Source organism: Fusarium pseudograminearum, chromosome 2 (assembly GCF_000303195.2).
Source record: "Fusarium pseudograminearum CS3096 chromosome 2, whole genome shotgun sequence".
Taxonomy (NCBI): domain Eukaryota; kingdom Fungi; phylum Ascomycota; class Sordariomycetes; order Hypocreales; family Nectriaceae; genus Fusarium; species Fusarium pseudograminearum.
The window spans coordinates 7,926,281-7,948,159 of record NC_031952.1 but is presented as its reverse complement, the minus strand read 5'-3'; the positions used below and the strand labels follow the sequence as shown (position 1 = coordinate 7,948,159).

Genomic DNA, 21,879 nt, shown 5'->3' with positions numbered 1-21,879 from the left:
GGGGGGGGGGGGGAGTGGCTTGAACCTGCCGATCGAGGCAGGATCCTCAGTCCAGTCCACTAGGAAGGTACTTAGTGAGTGTCGGCCACTCTTTGGAGAGGCCCCAGCGAACAGCTTCCCGCTCCAACGTTAGTGCAGTGTGATTAATGCGATGCGCTGAGTGTTGTATTGATTGCCCCCAACTGTGACTGCAACTGCGACTGGTGATTGATTGTTCAGGCGATGCTGATGCAGATAAACATTGTTATTGTTTTCATTTGGCTTCTCGGAAAAGACTAACTAAAGTGAGGGGAAAGAAGAAGCGAAATGCAAGTGAGCCAAGCGAAAAGACTCTACAGCGAATGATGTAAAAGCCAGGGAGAACGACATCGACCTCGACCAGCAAGTCGCCCAGAAGAGCCCAATAGTTACAGTCCAAAATCCAGAAGCCAAAGAAAAGAACCTGAGCAGACGTGAGTGAGACGAGACGGGGTGTGCGCGAACGTGGGCGTGTCGTGGTATCCGTCAACAGTAACAGCCAGAGGGTAGCTTGGGCCGGTGGAGCTCAGGTGGTGCAGGGAAGCCATGGAAAAAGAAGCAATGGAGACTCGTCCAGGATACTGTGATGGGATGGGATGGGATAAGGAGGTCAAGTCCAAGTACTTGCAAGCCATGGGCGGGACCTTGCAGAAACCTGCTGCCCTGTAGAAATGTGGCTGGGAGAAAAGGTATTCATGTCGTCAGACTGCGGTAGCTTTTCCCACCCAGCATGTCACTCTACAGCACTCGACAGCCCACTTTAGCTGCCCCGGTCCAAGAAATGGAAATCCAGCACAACACAGCAACACCATCGGTTCAGGCTTGAATTGCCAAGATGGGTGTACGTACCCGCGCTCCGGTGGACATTTTTACACCTGAAAGGTTTGAAGATACGGAACCCGACGGACAGTAGAGCACTGAACAGTGAACAATGGCCTGCAATCGATGCGCTGCTGGGGAGCAGACGTGGTCTTCAGATGTGCTATACTAACCCAAGCCTTATGAACTTAGTTCGAGTCACGGCAATTGAGGTACATATACTTTGCTTTGGCCTGTTCTCAAGCTGCAATTCCAGGTACAGGGTTCAACCACATCCTCCACCTCCAAAATAACCTCCAGCATGCATTTCTCTTTTTCATGCCATGGGGCAAGGGAGAAAAGTTCTCAAGGATATCATCACCAAATCGGCGCGAATTTGCGGTAGTAACGAAACGAATTCCGATGCTCTGGATGGATTATCAAATGTCCCAGACAACCAAGGAATGAGGACCAGGTCCCACGAGCAACAGCCAAAAGATTCATATGGTGTGCAAGGTTTTGGGAATGGAGCACTCGAAGGGTCAGAGGGTCTATTTCCATGGTGTCGTGTGGCCCTCTCAACCCTGACGAGACTGGCTACTCACTGGTATGGACTAGAATGTCCGGCTTCCCCAAGTGGCAGACGACGAATAGCAATGAGTCGTGACATATCACGGGAGATTTCACACCTCCAACTTGAGCCCATCGGCTGTTGGAAATAAGGGTCAAAGTCCCCAGTGGTCCCAGTGGTCCCAGTGGTCCCAGATAAACGGAAATCAACTTTCTCTCACGCAGAGCCTGGTTGGAATAGGATGACAGAACAATTGGGGACGAAACTCAAAGAAACGACCTAGGGCCGCCGCGGGAGAGCTCCCCTGGATCCCCTAGAAGCTTCCTAGGATTTCTGGTCCGTCGACCTAGAGCAACCACCGACGATGACGGTGTCGTCTCAGAGAAGGGGACCATTTTCTACCTACCTACCTACCTACCTACCTATTGGGGTACTTTAGGAACTTGCTAATATGGTACATATTAACTAAGAGCCCAACGTGCAAAAAATACCAATCCCAATCTCGCAAGCTACCAAAAAGGCCCGCCTCTATGTTCCCATGTTTTAATAACCTCTTTTCGGGCATAGCTCTCCGCGTTGCAAATTGTCGCAATTTGGGCGTAAATCGGATGGATGCACCTCACGTCTCGTTTTGCCAGCCGTGGAGCATTTTGTGATAGGCGCGCAGGGTCAAGGAGATGAGCAATTCAACCTGTCTTGCCTCCCGTGACCACCACCTCCATGCCTTTTGATATTGGATCGCCAAAAGCGCTCGGCAAATAATAAATATCACGGGTGAGGTGACAAATATTGGTCGTACAATGCGGCGTTTATTGGTGATGTTCGTTGGTGAAGCTTAACTTTTGATGAGCCAAGCAAAATGCTAAGATTGGACACCAATCCAATCCTACCTACCAGACGCGCTTTGTAATCTGTGACAGACGCGTTCTCTTGTTCACTGCCTACCTACAGACGCGTGCTACTCTGCTCAGCCTCGGCGGATTCTCGTGGCCTCGCGCCACAGACCTGGTACACATGTAGGTACATACAACCGTCTATCTATGGATACGGATGGCCAGGAATACGGCGAGCCCTTATCGACTTGCTCGAAGCGAAACGTCAAATTCTCATCCTTGCTCTGGGGGGCTGAACATGAACAATCTCTGGCTTATTCGCGTGGCGCTCGTCAAATCCCATCTGCAAGAGCCTCCGAGTGTCCATGTACTGTCTCGGGGTCGCATGAATTGGCTTCTCAGGCTGCCCCTCGTTCATCCCCCCCAAACCCAACCTTTGGTGCGCTCTTGAGGACCCTCGCGAGCTAAATTGGTACGTGCGGAGGCCGTCCGTCTCTCAGCGGCCGGGGGGGCCATTAATCAAACAACCTGTCTAGCTTTGACGCTTTTCCTTCTGCCGGGACGTGCCCTTGGAATTATGCTTCCCAGGGGCCTGGAATAGATTCGTTGGAAAAAGGGGGAGGGGAGAAGAGGGGAGATGGGATATCAACGAGGGGCATTGAAGCATTCAAAGTGTGACGAAACACGCTGAGGGGACAAAGTTAAACCTGCTTGGGAATCAAATTGCTTTACACACTTACAAAGGGACGGTTTGAAGCCGTAGTGATGGAAACAAGGACCAGCTTTTTCCGAAACAAACGGGCGGACCCTTGTCACACACGTGTACAGGTCCGTTGGTAGTGCGATTTATGCAGCGCCATTCAGGGCATAACTGGGACATAAGACGCCACAAAGTCTTGTAACCGTTGAGCTGAAAAGCAGTCAGGCACCGTCCCTGCTTTCACAAGTCGATCATGACGGATAAACTTGTGTGAGCCCTAAAGTGGTTCCTGGGGACAGTACAAGCAAGTTTGCTCTCAAGCAGATCGATGCTGCACAGTATATTGTCCGGCAACATGGTGTCATCGTGCCATGAGCTTGTGTGTAAGTTAATTAACAGATGCAACGTCATGTGGAAGGTATTATGACTATCATCACAAATCATCTTGACGCTGTATCAGCTACATGGTTATGCTCGATCTGATATTGATGTCTTGCTCGGCATAAGAGTCACCAAGAGTACGGATACGGGAGATGTTCTTTCTATCCAGGGTTTAACAAGAGAAAAGGTCTGATTTTTTTTCTTTGATCCATGCGAGCGAGATTGTTCGTCTCATGGTTTTGGAAGAGCCTGTAGAGTACTCTGTACGGATACCACTATACATGTCTATGTACTCTGTACACAGACTACTATACACACCAACCTCTAACCAACCGTCCGGGGTGTGGGGCCGCTGCCAGGGGCCAGCCGCCGGACCGTGGACTCGACATGGAGGGCCCAGGTCAATTTTACTCACTTCACATCACTTTCGCCTGCGCTGCTCGTTAATTAGCAAACATCTTTTCATGCCTGACTATGAGTGGATGCCACATCCATTCGATCGGTACTTTCCAGACAGCTGCTGCAGGTACCACATACTCAGGTACCAGTCCAAGCTGCTTCTACTTGCCCTAACTTAGTAGTCTAGTATCTCTGAAACCCTGGACTTGCTACTTGGACTCGCTTGCTCGTGAATAGCAACTCCCCAACACTATTGTACCGTGCACTCTCTTGACTACGGATACTTTTGTCCCTCTCGGGGCACGTTTCCCGATCCTGGACTCTCGCCTGTCACGATGCCGCAGGATCATCGACCCAATGCAAAGGACACACGCCCGGGGAACGGAGATTGCCTGCGACAGAACCACTGGTGAGCCTGGTCACGATGATACGGTACGGTAGCATTCCCGGGTTGCCCGGTGTCACGGAAAAATCCATTAGACCTTCGAGAAGGAAAGGTTATCCTGGCCCAGCAGAGTGGACGACTTATCCAGCCTAGACGTCGATCCATCTCGCAGTGTAGTCGTTGTTCGTGCCTTGATTGTCATTGAGATTGCCTGAGCCCCTCCCCCTCCCCTCCATCATCGTTGCTTTTCCATTGTTATCTCACAGAAAGTGACAGATAAGTCGTCTTCCTTGCAGTTGTCTCTTGTTCAAACAGGTAGTATTTGCGTTGCATGAAACGCGGCGAGACCTGAGGAGCCGCCGCGTCTGTTACCCAAGCCTCGCATCATGCAGCTTCTGTTGGTGGCAGGGCAGACAATAAACGTTGATGTAAGGGACTGGACTGGCTGGGTCGCAAGCGTTTCGAACCAGCGAGCTCAGCGCAAAGCGGCGGGGTGAACTCTGATGCCATTGTCCCTGCATTTTCCAACCCAGCCCATACCCTTCAATCAAGGTCCGCCATCCGTCACGGCCCAAGGCTGTCCGGGAGTTCCCTGTGCGATAGACACGTTCTGGTCTGTCACTGAGCGACCAGATATGCACAGATGATAGATGGTGCGAGCGAACCCGCGACTCAGATCCCTCGCAGGTCCGTTCACGCAGTTTTGAGGGACCTATAGTGGCAACTGATGAAGGGATCATTACTACGTATATCGTTATTTTCCAGTGGCTGCTTGACCTTGTAGATGACCTGCCGCAGCATATATGGCCTGCAGTATCAGGGCCGTAGGCGCCGAAACGCGGCACGCACAGATGGAGGCTGGGCTGGCGCTGGCGCTGGCGAGTGAACAGCCAGGCATTGGTTGATTGATAGGATGGTTTCTTTTTGATGCGATGGGTAATTGTGGCCGGTTTCTTGACCAACATTGAGAGAACTGATGAGTTCACTACCAACGACATCATGATGCAGTCTGTTACACACTCAGGGCCCGTACCTGATTCAGCCTTGACGTGCCGTGCCGTGTCAAAAAGAGGGAAGTGTGTGCCTCGATCCCATTCGATTTAGCTCAAACGTTGTCGTCATGGCAGTGTTTCTTTTCTTACGGGCTGCCTGCCACTGAATTGTGTCTGTTTGAGGTGGCTCGGCTCACATCATCTTTTGTCGTCTGCCACGAAAGCCTTCTGCTATCTGCTGGTGCTGACGACCATGGTCTACTCACTGCTTTGACTCAATTGGCTTTGGGAGGGATCGTGATGGAGCCTGCGCCACACGAGTAATGGCTATGAAATGCCTGTCGATATTATTTCGTATTCCCAACCCTCGTCCTAGTCAGGTCTGGTATGGTCTCGCAATGCCTCACTTTTTGGGTTTTCACACACAGTTTTCCTCCCCCTGCCACCCTCCTCGCTTCTTTGGAAGGTATGGTCTGGGCAGCAGCCGAGCGAAGCCTTGGGAACTCAACTTTCGACTCAACTCTCTGTTGACATTTGTGGAGTGCAGCCATGTCCAAAGGGTTCTTCCCGATGGGACGCCCCGTGTTGCTCCACCGTCGGTAGCCTCAAGCCCGTTGTTGGCTTTTTCTCTCTAGCGTGCTGTCCAACCGCACCGTCGACGGTAAAAGACTTGCAAAACCCGTGCTATTATCCAATCCGTAGACTGTGTTTTAGTTTTAGTGGTGATTGAGATTGATTTAGGCTTTGTTGCTGATCGGCAGCATGCCGGTCTTGCATTCGTTGAATTAAGCAATGTTCAGGGCAGAGTTTTTCCAGCAAAGTCTTCTAGCATTAGCATGAGCATTGAAAAAAGTTTGTAATGCCGAGAGATGGCTGGCTGGCTGGGGATTCACATTGCCCCCCAGTCACCGCATTGTCGGGTCCTTTCTTGACGTGTTCGGTTTCTCTAGGGACCGACCATTGTTGATGTGATGGGTGATGCATCATCAGCTAGCCGGAACCTGAGCTGGCACTTCCGTATTGGCCGGGTTTAAAAGCGAAGCAGGGTTTTCCTTTTCTTTACGTGGACCTGTTGCGAATGTGGCGATGTTATCTGCCCGTCCACCTTGTTGGGAGGATTCACATTGATTGTATCCCGAGAGCTATGGTAGTCGATCTTGGCCCGCTTGGATCATCTGTCACGGTGGCATCGTTCGTGGTGAAGTCATGGACGGCGATTGGGTGCAACTACGCGACACGTCGATCTATTTTGTTTTCTTTCGATAATCACGATGATCACATACTGGGTCCCAGTGGTGCTCTGAGCAACCGATGTTATCTCAAAGCACAGCTTCAGGGTTCAGCTGCATTCCGCGGGCTGATTATTGCCAGAGGATCAGCCCGTAACGGACAACCCTCAAGGGATGTCACTTTGTTACCAGTTTTTGTTTCATCGCCAGAAAAAAAGCCAATGCCCATGGTTTCCTCTCAATGTTACCGGGTGAATCTTGTCACACGTCGTTTTGTATCCGTAGCTCCAGTCCATTGCTTAGGCTTGCAGAAGCCCAAGTCGAAAGCCTGGCTACCCCAGATCTTGTGACCGAGATAAGTATGGTTGGGCCTCGATCTGGAAGACCTCAAACCCTTATCGGCAAAGGGTATCTTGTTGCGGACTAGACCTGTCCTTGTCTGCAGCAACTTGGTGGCATGTGTCTCTGGCGGGTTTCGCGATCAGAAAGTGAAGCTTACTTCCCCATAGCAGATGGGCCGTTCGTCATGGGTACGCCTGGTGATGGATACCTGCTCTACCGTAGACACGCCTTTAGCAACGAATAGTCTGCAGATATCGCAGTCGCTTGACACGTCTTGCTCAACATCACTGCAGCAACATGGCCTGACCCCAGCATGTACGTATGTGCAGTAAAAGTTTTTTGATGCTTGCTCCGTCGGCTAAGGCGGTCACTTGCAGAGTCTGCTTGTCCAGTTACGCGATGGACACCAATGGCTTCTCGAGAGGCGCAGGGTGATTGCAGGATAATTGCCATGCGGTCTGGCAGATTCTGTAGTCTTTATGCGGTAGCGAGGCGATCGGAAGCCGAGGATATCGTCGCATACGAGCGCGGTACACTTCTTGGCCTAGGCACCATGCAGTCATCGCGATAATGCAGTACAGACATGCGACGCAAAGCCTCATAGTGATCATGGTAACAGTTTCGAACTGTTAACTTGTTCATCATGCCAGCAGGTGATCGATCATATGGGGTTCGGCAGAAGTTTAGCTCAGCGCTATGTGAGGTTCTGGTCAAGCGGTGAAGACTTTGATTCAATTCATGATTCTGTAGGGTAGATGGCGGTGAAAATGTCGGAAGAGACCATGTATCTCGCTAGCAGTCTGTGCCGCGCAAGGAGGGTGTTTGAGTAGAGAAGCGACATGCATTATGTCGTTTCTTTTCCGGGACAAGGTCAAGACAGATGTTGTTAAGACGTAGGGTAGAGGGCGTTGTTAAAGATTGCCATGTGGTGGGTGAACATCGCGCGTGGGCCATTTTGAGCCTCATCCCCCTACAATAAGATCAGCACAGGTATGCTTAGATGCGACTCAGATAATCGAACGCAGAGGCCTTCAGACTAATGCATGTATAATATGACAGCGGCGCACAAGTGCCAAGTGGCTAAGGTATTGCTATTGGAAAGACGCATTTAGAGCAGGGTTAAGGGTGTAAAGGGGTCAATAAAAACGGGATAATGCATACAAACACTATCAAATATCAATCAAGACTCACTCATGACTTTCATATTAATTAATCGCAATAGTCATATAAATACAGTATAGTTCCCTGTCTAATTGTACTGTTTATATTATTATTGCAGTATAGTAGATAAATGCAAACAGTAAAAGTCCTCCTAAAGGGGTATAACATATAGAGTATAACAGCTTATCTACTGCACTTCTGCGATATTACTATGACGGTTATGTCTTTACTTTAGACTATAAAATTCTATGAGTATGACGACTTATATTGGTGGTATAGGATGCATATGGGCTTTTGTATCCTATAGTGACTGGATTGTTTCGTCTAGTCCTTTAAATTGAAGATATCTCGACTTATTTTCCCCTTAAGATATAGTTCTTTTATACTATCTTAAAATCGCTCTCAAGTTATTTATTCTCTATATACTAAGCCCAGTCTTGTCTTTCTACTATATCGAATGTCTATTACTAAATGTATCTCATCTAAGTTCTAAAAGCCACTGTGCTGTTAAAGACAGCTGGGTAGTAGCACTTGGTTATAGTGCCTAAGGCGATTTCCCTGATGATATCTTGATGTAAGTGCCTCGCACTGGCAAATAGCCATTCAGTAGGAGTAACACAGTGTGGGCTGGTATTAACTATTGTGACTAGCAGAGCAAACAGAAAACAGCAAACGATTTCTGCCTATGAGAAAACTGAGTGGGAAGGCACGGGCGGGTTGACGTTTGGTGACTGTGAATCACAGTATCTACCCGGGTGCCTGCCCGCCTACAAATAACTCCTCAATCCTCAACAACGCATCTTCTTCACCTTTCTGCTTCCATCATACACACACACATGCACACACATAAACATACACACATGCACATACACACACACAACACAAAGCATTATGCCTAACGCCGACCAGTATCGTTGCTCCGTCGGCGGTGAATGGAAGAAGCTTGGTGCCTTCTCCAAGAGTCAACAGAAGCGTGCCAACCTCAAAGACCGTGCTAACCCTGGTATGATCTGCATGGAGCACAGCCAGCCAGTCCGCTGTGAGATCACTTGCACCGTCTGCGACAGAGCCAGACCCATCGATAACTACTCTCATGGCGAACGCAAGTCTGACAACCCGGTATGTGCCAACGCGGCCCTGGATAAGCACCACCAACTGACGTGTTCTCTAGCGCTGCGAACAATGTGTGGCTTGGGATACGGACCAAGAGTATGGCGTCGTTCCTATCCAGTTGGCCACCGGACATCGTTCTGCCGAGGAGCCAGAACTCAAATCATACTCTGCGCCAACAGACACCGCCGCCTTTTTCGAGTCCGAGAACATGCCTTTTGTAAGTTGTATAGCCCGAAGAAAAAAGTATCAAATGCTGATATGATGCAGGCCCCTATCACCGGTCCTGAGAGCCTTGGCCTACAGCCAACCCCGGGCTACAATAGAGCATTCTTGCATGTCGTTGGTAACACGGATACCGTCGGCAACTCGGAGACATCGGTTCGAGCGACTACAGTGTCGTACTCTGAGACATCGAGCGTTGTAAACGAGAACAGGTCGACTACTTCGAGCCACCTCCCTCCTCACCTACGAAGTCGCATCGCCAACAATACCTCGTCGGCCACACCTAGCCAAAACGCTGATGTTCCACGCTTCCTCCAAGATTTCTTTCAAGATATGAAACTAGGTGGAAGCTCTGTTGCAGAGAACTCAAAGGGTATGGCAGGCGCTGCAGTTGCGGGAAGGAAGCTCCCTCCTCATCTGCAAGGCAAGAAGAAGCCAGAACAGAGTAGTGAAGCAACCCCGTCTGGCATGAATGGGAGCACCACTGGTAGTATTTCAACTGCCACGACCCTTCGAAAGGAGCAAGAGGAGGATGCTGCCCTTCGGCAGATTACCTATAATGCATGGGATTCTAGAGGTGCTCATCACAGAGCTACCAAGAATCCTACAGTGGTCTCTAGCTCCGCTTCCGTCGTCTCGGCGTCTGGCAAGACTGATCAGGATTCCAACCTCGTTGGTAACTGGGATGACATCCCTGCTGCTCCAATGCCACAGACTAGTGGTAGAGGCAAGTGGCCCAAGGCCAGCGAAGTAAGTAGTATCGATTCATGGTGTTGAGCGTATTGACTAATCCATATTATAGCTCCGATTCACTCAGGCCCAGCTCAAGCTGCAAGAGCGACTGTCTGGACGCCAAAAATAGGAAGAGTCTGTCGATGTAGAGTGTCGCAAGGACCTGGACAGACGGGAACAGTTTCGATACCAACATCTCCTACAGTAACGGAACGATTGTCCCTTACCCCGAGACCCCTGATCGGTCTTTTTTCTTTTGTTCTGATTGTTATTGACATCCTACTCCACTCACGAATAGAGGGAAGTGGTTGATTTATTTGCCTTTCATGGACGCCCAATCTGGAGCAGTTCCATCGACGGGAAAAAGACAGGCGCCTTGTGTCGAGCAACTCGAACCCGCGCTATGGCCATGACCATGGGACGCTGGAAGCGTGGCTCTCGGAAGGATCATCGTCAAGGTAGAAATGGAAATGATTGTGAATCTTGAGAGAAGTGGAAACTATTGTCACTCTAGACAGACAAGTTTAGCAATTGATTCTTTACTTTACCATCTGGCTCGCAAAACGAAAGTCCATCACATAAGAAACCTGCTGCTCATTGTAAGATTGCCACTGAGATGCCTGAATGCTAGTCAAATTCAGACCGTGGCGCTGAAAGAGTAACCCAGAAAAAACAAAATGCAATGATATTTCCTACCCATGACCAAGACTCCCGTAGAAGTATTTTTGTTCCATATACATGCTTAGATAGTCTGCCATCAAGACAGCCCTCGTTCATCTCTTCGAGCTTGATCCCCTTTCCGTTTTGTATCCAATGCATCATGTACAAGCAAATGTACTATTCATCGTTACAAAGAGAACGATGCTTGTCTACCCCCCTCTTTTCGATTTAGGGAAGGGATTTACCTAGAATATAAAAAATAAAAATGAACCATACCGCAGCCTAACAACTCTCACTGTCCAAACATGCGTGCGACGACACGCTTCGTTAGGCCGTATAAACTTCCGGCATTGGGGCCGGACGTTGACCCTTCTGGTTTTGTAAACCATGTGCTGTTGCGCTCCTGCGCGTAGGGATCTTCGTCCTCCGATTCGAGTAGCCTCTTTCCTCCTCTTTCAAATAACCAAATCTCCTGTGCGTTCCTGTTTGCGTGATATTCCTCCGGGCATATCGTCGTCTGCCTCGTGGGCATGGTAGTGGTGATAGTATTGTAATTCTTTATCGTCATCTTCTTCCTCCTCATGTTGTTTCTCGCAATAGTTGCTGATGATATAGTAGCATCACGATATATCTTCGTTTCTGTTTTGCTCCGGCGCACGGCTCTTCCGCGGGCGACAATGATTCCCTTTGTGTAAGAAAAAAAACCCATTAGACTTCCTGTGGACTGCTATAGTTGCTTCGTGGAGGCGCGTTGACCAACGCCTCGGCGTCGCCCACCTGTTTCCGTTCCGATATCTCTCGGTTTCGGCTCTGTAGTCGTTTGCGAAGAACCCACGGGGGAACCTGGAGGTTCTGTGCGCCGGCGCTAAGTGATTGCTATTGGAGAGGTTCGGAGGACGAGGATAAACGGTTGAGGTGGAGGTAGACATCGGTACCGTATCTGTAAGGAAACGTTAACCATGCTCATAATGGCGGGGACGCAGGGGATTCTGTAAACTGTCAAGTATAAACTTACCCTTCCATGCTGATGAGTTTCAAGTCACCACCAAAGTAGCGGGCGTATAAACGTGAGATGGGCAATCCGTAACCAAAACCAGCCATTGGGGCCTTGAAGTCGCTCTTGTCAAAATCGGGATCTAAGCTCGGTGTGCGGTCGACAGTGGTGTACATATAAGTCCAAACAAGGGGGATGGCGCTTCGAGGAATACCGCCACCCTCATCAGAAATCTTGATGGTGATATCCTCTTTGCCCTCAGCGACAATAACCTTTGTAACAGGGAAAGCCTGCTTCTCCATGCCGTGGGTCTCGACGACGGCGCGCAGCGAGTTCTTGAGGGTCTCGAAGAGCATGTGTGACAGATGGCCGGGAACATACATAAAGTTGAGGTTGGGGTTGCAGACGAGTTGGACCTTGGGGGCTTCGAAGAGACCGTAGTGATCCTCACAGACGAAACGGGCGTTCTCAATGGCTTCTTGGGCCAGATCTTGGACGTTGGTTCTTGTGCAGATGATACCGACATAGGTGGGGTCGCGATGATGGCTTTGGTCTGTCAAGGCAATGTGCTGGCCGATGAGCATACGGATACCGATACGGGACATGTAAAAGCGGTCGAGGAACGATTGGATGGTGCTGTCAATCTGCATGCGCTGGCGACGGCGCTTGTATTCGAGGATACCCTGGGCCATGGTGGTAACGACGCTGTCATGACGGCGCTTGATTTGGTGTAGAGTCTGAGCGAAACGTTGGTTGTACAGGTGAAGATCGGCGGGCCAGTCACTTGAGTCATCAACAACTGCAAAGTATCGGCGCGTGAGACCCTTGTTCTTGCTGTTGTTGTTCTGGAGTCCGCCCCAGCCGTCGGACTCGCCTTCGTCAATGGATGGATTGGGGGTTGCGGCGGGAAGACGGAAAGCATTGCGACCGATAGCTTTGCTGGGTTTCATGAGACGAGTTTTGACATCCGAGGGTAGTTCTGGCCTAGGTAGCTGTGTGATTTCCTAAAGATTGAGTCAGCATGCTATTCTTGGACAATCGACTTATAGATGACATACCTCGAACGATTGGGCATACCAATCTTTAACCTTGATTACAGATGGCATCTCATTGAGGCCATCTGGAAGCTCGTCGAGTTCTTGCACACGATGAGCTAGACGGATGGGAAGCTCCTCGGCTAAGAACTGGGAAGCTCGGAATAGAGTGCCTTGGAGCATTCAGAGTCAACAATTGCCCTCAATGGAGGCAGGAATGAGCAAAAACATACCGACTGAGGGTTTCTCGCCAAACTGCACCATCTGGCGCAAGCTGACGCCAGTGGCGGGAAAGCGAGCATAGTGACGGATGGTGTCCATCAGACGCTCTGAAGCTCTCCACGACATGATGGGAAGACGTGGGTCGAATCAGAGAACAAAAGATAAAGTTGTCGAGTGTGACGGTGGTGTAGAGAAGTAGGAATCGGACTCGGACGAGGCAGCTCGGACGGACGGAGGGAGAGACCGGGATCCTGCTACGGGAGAGCGTCCGAGAGAGTTTTAGATGGTGGAGAAGCTCACGGCGTCGTCATTGAATGGTCAATCAAGACGAGAAGAGTCGAGCGACTGGATCGTCAGAGGAGAATTGACGTAGAGAGACGAGAAGGGGAACAGAAAAGGAAGGATAAGGTGAGGTTGGTCGGGGAAGAGAGCAGCAAGTAACAATGATGGCGGCCCCGCGTATGTATGGGGATGAAGATGGAGACAGTAGACAGGCGTGCGAATAGCGGGAGAAGCCGAGGTACGTACAGACAGACAGGTCTCGTGCTTCAACAACGAACAATTAAAATATTTTTTAGATAGTGTCGCGTGAGACTAGAACTAGACGCGCACATGAAGATGGAATAATTCGGAGTGGGAAGCAGTAGGCAATGGAAGAAGACGGGGGTCAGGATTAAAGGTTGAAGACACGGAACTGCTCGGGAAGAGTCCAGTGATTGCTTAGACGATTCTTCCGGGGAACTGAATAGAGTCAAATACAGATAAAAACGTCATTCTAGTGGGAAAGACGGTCCAATTACTACTGTTATCTGTGCTTGGCTTTTTGCACATGTGGGATCAAGTAACTATGGGGAAGTATGTATTTCCATTAGAGACTAGAGGGGGTAGTTACAAGCACATGATGGAGACTTTGATAACATCATCATCCACAGAGAGATGGAACAAGGCAACCTTTTGTGACTAAACCACGGGGTTACGGGAGTTTATGGCAATTGAATATTTAAATTATGTTGAGTTTTCAGAGTCTACTAAAACAAAGAGCACTCACTATCTTGATCATGACTTTGTATCAGTCACTGCAATTTGTTTGTAGTTTAAGCCTGTCATGGTTCCCCTCATCACCGCCGGTCTCCGAGCTCCAATGTCGGGGCACGGATTTCTCAGCTCGGGACAAGATTTGGTCGGCATGGGATGTCAGACCACGGAAGTAACTTTACATACCGCTATTCCCATAGTCTTTGCAGGTAGGGTCAGGGAAATGTTTCTCACAGTCAAGGGCGATAGACCTCGGCCTAGATTGGGTTTACAATGCATAACGCCATTATTTGCTGTGACAAACCTGCTTATTCCACCTAAGAAAGCGTTGATGAATGTGATGGACCGTAAACCTACGTCAATCTGATCCAACATTGGTGTAAATTGTGATCACGAGTGTCTTTGTTGCATTGTATAGCTCCTACCCAACCTGCCCAAAAGAAGAATCGGCACACGGCTAGAATCTCGATTTACTACAGTCTCTTCTGATCTCGGCCAAGTCGTCTGCAGCAAACAGAAAGGTTCCCCAGACTTTTGAACCCAACTTGGTATGGAGAGATGACCCTTTTGTACAAGTTGACTAGATACCCCACACCTCAGCACAGGCACGCCATCGAGGACACGGACTAGCTGTGTAGTAAGTTGACGATAATATCAAGTCATGTTATGGTTATGGTTGTTAGTATATGGGTGAGTGTAAGCCATTGTCAATATCGTGAGTTCATGCAAGCACTTAGTCTAGTATGTACGACGTGGTGAGACATCCAGGTACAGACAGTCAGTCATGTGCCATTGATTTAAAGACAGCGCACAGCTTTGATGAATAATAGAGTATTCAAAGCTCTACTCCAACTAATAGCTTTGCCAGTTTCAAGGAAATGATCGAGGCTCAAAAGCCCTCACTCGATTCTACCCAAGCCCCAGTGCTATGCGCTGTCATCCGACTTTCGGAATACCCAAATGGATGGATGACTCGATCAATTCACTCATTCACGTGACTATGACTGGACAGAACCAACTGTGTCTTGCTTGCCTCAGGGACAAAGGCAAGGCATGGCAACATGGCTGCCCAGCAACAAAGACAAAAAACGCCTCATTTTTGGACCAACTCAGCAGTACGTAGTCCACTACGTAGAGAGTGAGTGAACAACTCAATCGTACATGAAGTTGGGCGTCTAAGAGAAGGGCAAGGCATGGCATCGGGAAGCGCATCGAAGCATGACGTATATTGCATTTGATGTTATTTAATTGGTTCGGATTAAATACGGGTCTGTCTCTGTGTCCCTTCCCGTTGATTGTCGTCCATTCATTGAGTTTCCCCGCCCTCGACGGGAAGGAAGGCCCTAATAGAGGCTGTAGCAGATAAGATATGGCTTATGTTACCTTTATCGGATAAAAAGTCCAACAAGAAACGGCCGGCGTCAATGTTGAGAGAGCAACGAGAGTTTTGGTGGCTTCCAAACCGGTAATTTTATTATTGACTTTACATACACATTTGGCGAGAATCGTATTATTTCGGTTCTCCTTCCTTCCGCCCCCCTTTTTCCTTCTACCTTCGACAGGCCCTGGATAGCGCCAGGTCAGTCAGGCTGGCTCCTGGCTCCTCCCTGCGTTGTGGCCCACGCGGGGCCCTTTAATTTTTCATCTCTGCTCTGCTGGTTGGTGGACGTGGCCAGCTTTTCCCAGGGGAGTCGGTGAAGCTGGGATCACTTCCTGCTCCACTCTTGAACACGTCGGTCGAGGTTGAGGTGGTGCTCATTTATTTTAGGCGGGCTCTAAAGACGAGCCTCGCTTCTCTTAAGTTAAGAGCGCGTAAAAAGGTCTTGGAGCTTTGTCTTTTGTGTGTGTACCTGTCTATCATTGTGTGTTGCTTTGCGCGCGTCTGTTTCTGTACTACCTTATACTTACCCATCGTCGCTTACCCCAAGCCCAAGTCTCAAATACTACCACCAATCGAGGCATAAACATCAACAAAACAATACAATCAACTCAGTATCATGGATCTCGCTTCCATTGACGAAGATCCTGCTGCCGCACTTGCTGCTGTAGAGGCCGACGCTGCGTCCTCAGTCTCGGATCCCCAGTACATCTTCACAACGCCCGATCGCAAACACCATCTATCTTCAAGTCCATCCTCCAACGCCACAACGCCCGGATATTTCTCATATGGAACCATCGACAGCAATTACCGCAATGAATTTCGAGACCGATACCACGACGACCAAGACATTCCAGGTCTGAGGACTCCCTCGTTATTGTCTAGCCCGAGTGTGGCTTCCAGTCTCGGATTCTCCACCGGCCGTGTGAGCCCTCATAAGAGAGAGCAGTCCGGACATTCGAGATTATCCTCAATAAACGACTCATCCCGAAATTCTTCTCCTTCTGTGCGCCGGAGTAACCGACCGCGCAACAGTCGCGATGTTTTGGCGCAAAGATTGAGTCAGCTCGCTCACGAGCTTACCACTGGCGAAGATGACCTTCTGGACGATAGCGGCGTCGACATTCTTACCGCGCAACTGGATCAACTGGAAGGGACAAAGATGCTTAAGAAGACTGTCTCATTCTCCGTGCCATCAACACCGTCACCCCGGCCAAACATCCGACGACCCGTGAGTCTGGACATGTACAGCCCCGGCGATTCCATCTTCGGTACCCCAGGCTCAGCCTTTAAGACACGCTTCTCAGATCTGGGTGCATCTATTAGAAGGGATCCCGTACCAGAACCGACACCAGAGCCTGAACCACCGGCCAACCTAGGAATGACGGTAGTGCAGGCGAAGAAGGTTATCCAAGAAGTCACACAACTCAACGAGGAGATGTCTCAACTCGTTGAAAACCTCAAGGCTCGTCAAGAAGAGTCCGATGTATGTCGAAATTTTCACTTTTACCCAGCCAATTACTAACAATTCTGCAGCATATTCAAGGCCTTCTCATTGAGCGTGCCGAGCGTGCTGCTCAACGCATTATCTTCCTCCAGAACCGCATTTCTCATCTGTAAGTCTGCCTTTCATCCATCCTGTCGCACATTCTAACATTCAACAGCGAGCAAGAGTTGCGCGAGAATGATGATGAACTCCAGTATCTTCGCATTTGTCTCAAGGCTGTCGAGATTCAAATGCCCGCACACCCCGACAAAGAACTCCAAAGATGCATATCCTCCTTCAAGAAAGATTACCAAGCCCTCAAACGAAAACGTGTCAACCGCTCCAGTATCGCCAGTTTATCCAGTCTCGGTTCGCCATATCCTGGATCACCAGCATGACATCGGCTTTCTTTTCGGGACAAAACAGCAGCAATGCTCAACGCTTATACGACTCACGACGTACTTAATCTCTCACTATAATTGCGCGCTCACGCCTTAACGCTTTACGACGTTTCGCTTATTCTTTTTCTATACGATTCGTTCTCAATTCATCGTCATTATTCAGCCAAAGTAATGACAAGTCACATATATTCTTACCGTCTCAACTTCGTAATGCTACCTTTGATTACACCACCGCAATCCACCAACCAGATACCCTTTTTCGGAAGCAGGCACGTTTGTGTTTCTCTTTCTCTCTTTTGCATAAAACTGGTGCATTGCGGCACAGCGATCGTTTTTCTACTCTTGGCAACAATGTCTAGTATTCAACATTTTAATGGCACGGTATTTTCTGAAACCTACACAGTTCTGGTTTCTTCGCATTGTTTAAGTCGAACTCTTTTTTCTACTGTTCGACAATTCATGATAGCAGGCATGACAATAAAAGGGGATATATGAGTTTTACAGATCAGATAGCATCAATTGATAGACTGTCTTTGTGTTCGCAAATTAGCATCGACCCAACGTTGACGTGGATCCTTTAAGCGAGCCCTATGCTCAATATAACATCCCTGACCGTGTTGTTGATCAATCTCCATCATTTCAATGCAAACAATGCTATCCGTAGATACCCTGGTACCGCGTCCCCACGCGTTAACGAACAACCCAGTTCATAGCACATGGGTTTTCAGGAACAGTTCCCCAAAGGCACGACACAGTTTCCCTCGATCCGTAGCATACAGTCAACGTCAATGATCCCTTTCACAAACACATGTTGGTCACGAATGAGTTGTGCTCTACCAGGCCACGTGGCTGTAAAACGTAGTAAACACATTCTCTTCTGAAACGATCATCGGAGGGACAGAGTACAAAAGCAACATGCAACGAACGTGGTAGTTGTATTTCATGTGAAAGACTAGTCAGAGCCTCCCCCAGGTTCCACATCAAGCGATCATCGTACGCTACCAGAACACCCTGTAAGAATGGACTTGTTGTATCCGTAAAGAAAAAGAAGTTGTGTATTTTCGTCAATTTTATCTCGTTAAATCGTGAAGTTCTTGACAAAGAAGATTACAAAGAAAGAGGAAGAAAAAAATGGTCAAGAGCTGATCCTCCCACCATAACTCCGAGACTTTTACAAAGAAAATACCTTCCAATAATAGTAAAGAAAAATATGTTGCTGATGAAATAGAAAGAAAAAAACATGTTAACGGGCTCGTTCATCGCTTCCGCTAGAGTAAGGGGTTCGATAATGTCCTCCGTCATCCACAACAGCATTACGCATCGGTCGTGGATTCAAACGCATGTATTCATCATAAGTCATCCCATTCGGATCCTTGCCCGTCTCTTCCAAGATCAAGCTTGAGCGTCGGTCACGGTCACCATCTCTACGAGGTAGCGTCCGAGGGATTGATTCCGGGGGTGGCTTTGAATCGCGACCTGAGGAGGAGTATCGATACTCTTTATCCCGGTTGCGTCGACTACCGCCGTTTCGATGGCTGGGGGAAGGCAAGTCGTAGTTGTCAGCTGTGTTGGCACCGCCTTCCAGTGATGAGTTGGAATGGCGGTAGCGGTTGGACATGATAGGACTTCTGGATCTGTGACTTGAACCGGAGGGTATGGGAGAGGAGTCTTTGGGGCGGACGATGCTGTCTGAGTTGACCCGAGGAACAAAGGCGGAGCGAGATAACGGTGGTTTGTGGCTGTCCTTGGAACCTCGTCGATATTTGGTATCCCGATCCCGATCCCGGTAGTCATCCGACCTGTACCGTCCTCCCTTGTCGTCCTTCGGCGCAGACTTGTAAACATCCTCGGATGAAGTCCGTCTGAGATCAGACTCATTCTCCTCGGTACGCTTGATCCATCCAGTAATGGCATCGACCACGACATCATTTACCTCGCGATTGCGAGCCGCTGGAAGAAGATGCCGAGAAAGCTGCTTCGGTAGTCGTTCAGGCTTGCCGTCTTCGAAAGAACCATCGGCGATGATGGGAAGTTCAGCCATGATGAGATTCAATCGTCTGGCTTCCTGCTCAGGGAACGCTTGGATCTGACAAGTCATCCAACGCTCGAAACCGGCTGGGGTTAGGGATGGAATGTGAGGCATACCACCTGGTCGTCTCTGAACAAGGTGGTTCTCACATCGTAGATGTTGATACAGGGTTTCGAGGTTGTCTAGAGCGCCGTGTGGTCGACAGTCAAAGATTTCTGGTTTTGTTAGATGAGCTGTATCTGTGACTAGAGCTTGTACATACGCTGGAAAGGGAAAGTTTCTGTGTCGAGCTTGTATTCGTGGTAGAATACTTTGAGCTTTTCCGGCGTGACAACTAGTGAGTTGCGAGGACTGTATTCGACAATCTGCATCAAGTCAGCTCTGAGCGATAGAACTATGATATCGAGATAACCTACCAGATAATTGGCGATTCCCCGGAGAACCTGACCAAGTCTGGGAGTGGGATCGCCTCTAACATCAAACAGCCGTCCCCATTTCAGGTCTACTGCGGATAGTGCGGGACCCTGTTTTGCCGGATCAGAAGGGATCGCTGATCGTGATGCAGGACGCGGCGGCGCCGTGTGCCGAGGCTCAGGCTCAGGCTCTTCATTCAAGATGATGGGGGAATTTGAGAATCGTACAGAAGGTCGAGCTTTCGAAGTGGCAGTTTGAGGTGGTAGCGGAACCGACTTTGGTCGTGATGGATACTGCTGCTGCTGCTGCTGCTGCTGCTGCTGGGTGTTGTAGTGGTTGGACGAGGGAGAGTCGGAGACATAGGATGTCGAAGGGTTATCATTGGTATTGAGGGAGTTGCGATTGGAAGATACGGGATCATTGGGTTTGTTTCTGGACTCGGATGAAGAAGTCTCTGGCTCAGGTTTCTTTGTGTTCTCTCGAGCAGGTTCTCGAGCAGGTGTCCGAGTAGGTTCCCGAGTAGATTCTCGAACAGGTTCTTGAGGAGTCGGCTGTTGAGAAGGGGTGGGTTTGATAGGGTTTGACATGGGACTGGGAGGTTCTGAGGAAGAGGGTGTACTGTTTGCTGGTGAATGTTCTTCGACGACTGCAGACCTAGTTAATGAAATGCCACCAAAATCATAGAAAGCGGTCAACTCACGCTCAGACTTGACTTTCTCAAAGATCTCATCAATCCATTTCTTGTTCATCTCATCAATCGTCAACTTCCGCACCAAATCTTCCACCTGTTCTTTAGACATGTCCACGCTGAGTCGCTTCTTCATATGACTATCGGTCGAAGAAGTTGAGCCGGAAGTAAAGGATTCATCATCCTTGGGGGCAGTCTTTCTCTGGGGTATTTGAATACTGCCCGTCTCCGCCTTGTGCACCCTCCCAGTAGACGTTCCTCCATTCATATTTAATGCGGAGATCGGAGACGGCGATGATCCAGCAAGCATGGTAACCTCACACGGCGGTAGCTCGCTTTTGTTTAGTGAGAGACAGAACACAGCATATAATAGACAGAAAAAGAGGAGGGATAATGCAAAGTTGGTAACACAGAGGAAGAAGGCGAAGAAGGAATAGGCGGAAAAGAAAGGGTATCAAGAAAACAAGTAGATAAAAGGCAACAAGTGCAGATTCATCAACAAGACACAAGTGATAAAAAGAAGTGCAATAAGTGATAAGAAGAATGAGGAGGAGAGCTGAGCTGAGTAAAGCAGAGTAGTAGGATAAGTAAGTTGGAGGGACGAAATGTCGGGGCTTATACGTGACAGAAACGGATAACAACCTTTAAGCAACAAACTAAATTATCAGACTACGACAGAATAGAAACTTGAACATGACACAAAAAGGGACCATCTCTGACCGCAACAAGACAGGGATCGCCATGCTACAGAATGGAGTAAATGGGTTACGCAGCAGGCCTGAGGCCCGCTGGTACCGTACAAGAGAAGACACCACGAGTAAGGGTCTCACGGTGATGGTGACAAGATAGGAAGTGATCGTGGTGCAGGCTGCGTTGCGCTGCGTTGCTTGGTCGGGCGAAGCTGAAGGAAGCATTCTAGCATTTCATGAGGGCACAAGTTGCAGCTTGATAGATCCCTGTATGTTGGCGTCAGGCTTTCCCCGATTATGACATACATGCTTCTATCTCTGGTGCAACTATAACGGTCCCATGGTATTATCAAGAGGCGATTATCGGCTATTTATGGTATACAGATACAGGAATTAACTTGGTATGGAAACCCACAGCTTTTAGCTGATATTAATAAACAATTAACTGCAAGACTTATAGCTCGTGGAATTTTCCACGATATCGAACTTTGGAGAGTAAACATGTCACAACTAAAAAAAAAAACCCTGATTTTCCCCTCCATATGCCAGAACGCTCACTCATCACTCTCAAGTCACTCACCCAACCCACCACACCAAAGGACCCTTCTTCCTAAGAACCACGCTCCCCCTCTTCATTGGGCCGCAACGTTCACGAGGTGATCGACCCAGGGCAACAGCTCTTTTCCAATTGGAACACGCATAAAACCTCCCTTATCCCGCAAAAACTGTCATTGGATAACTGAACCAAAGAGGCGAGAGAGGCGAAACAAAAAAGAAGCATATGATTGTTTTATTTTTAAAAAATTGTGTGTATGTATGTAGACCCGACAAACTGCAACATGAAACACAAACGGCTACTAGAAAAAAAAAGAGTCAAAGCAAGATGATGGCGAGTGGGACATGGAAACCAGATATGACATAGGGGATGCATATGATGCGAGTGAGATCCCCCCCAAAGGCTCGGCAGATGTTC

General features: G+C 48.9%; 4 protein-coding genes across 4 annotated transcripts, besides 3 other annotated features; 2 read left to right on the top strand and 2 right to left on the bottom strand.

Moving 5' to 3' along the window:
* Window positions 1-1,785: 1,785 nt before the first annotated feature.
* Window positions 1,786-1,812: a microsatellite.
* Window positions 1,813-8,632: 6,820 nt separating this feature from the next.
* Window positions 8,633-8,688: a microsatellite.
* A 12-nt stretch (window positions 8,689-8,700) lies between these two features.
* FPSE_06339 (uncharacterized protein) lies at window positions 8,701-10,006 on the top strand (the record flags this gene model as incomplete). Its single annotated transcript, XM_009259457.1, has 4 exons — window positions 8,701-8,928; window positions 8,981-9,139; window positions 9,190-9,894; window positions 9,947-10,006. 4 exons carry the CDS (start codon window positions 8,701-8,703, stop codon window positions 10,004-10,006), a joined length of 1,152 nt encoding a protein of 383 aa, XP_009257732.1.
* Window positions 10,007-10,828: 822 nt separating this feature from the next.
* On the bottom strand, window positions 10,829-12,912 carry FPSE_06338 (uncharacterized protein; the record flags this gene model as incomplete). Its single annotated transcript, XM_009259456.1, has 5 exons — window positions 10,829-11,139; window positions 11,297-11,379; window positions 11,552-12,534; window positions 12,589-12,737; window positions 12,798-12,912. 5 exons carry the CDS (start codon window positions 12,910-12,912, stop codon window positions 10,829-10,831), a joined length of 1,641 nt encoding a protein of 546 aa, XP_009257731.1.
* Window positions 12,913-15,818: 2,906 nt separating this feature from the next.
* FPSE_06337 (uncharacterized protein) lies at window positions 15,819-17,083 on the top strand (the record flags this gene model as incomplete). The annotated part of the gene is made up of 3 exons (XM_009259455.1): window positions 15,819-16,685; window positions 16,736-16,815; window positions 16,864-17,083. The coding sequence occupies 3 exons, from the start codon at window positions 15,819-15,821 to the stop codon at window positions 17,081-17,083; spliced, it is 1,167 nt and encodes a 388-aa protein (XP_009257730.1).
* A 1,246-nt stretch (window positions 17,084-18,329) lies between these two features.
* Window positions 18,330-20,527, bottom strand: FPSE_06336 (uncharacterized protein; the record flags this gene model as incomplete). Its single annotated transcript, XM_009259454.1, has 3 exons — window positions 18,330-19,330; window positions 19,378-19,480; window positions 19,532-20,527. The coding sequence occupies 3 exons, from the start codon at window positions 20,525-20,527 to the stop codon at window positions 18,330-18,332; spliced, it is 2,100 nt and encodes a 699-aa protein (XP_009257729.1).
* Window positions 19,823-19,852: a microsatellite.
* Window positions 20,528-21,879: the final 1,352 nt, after the last annotated feature.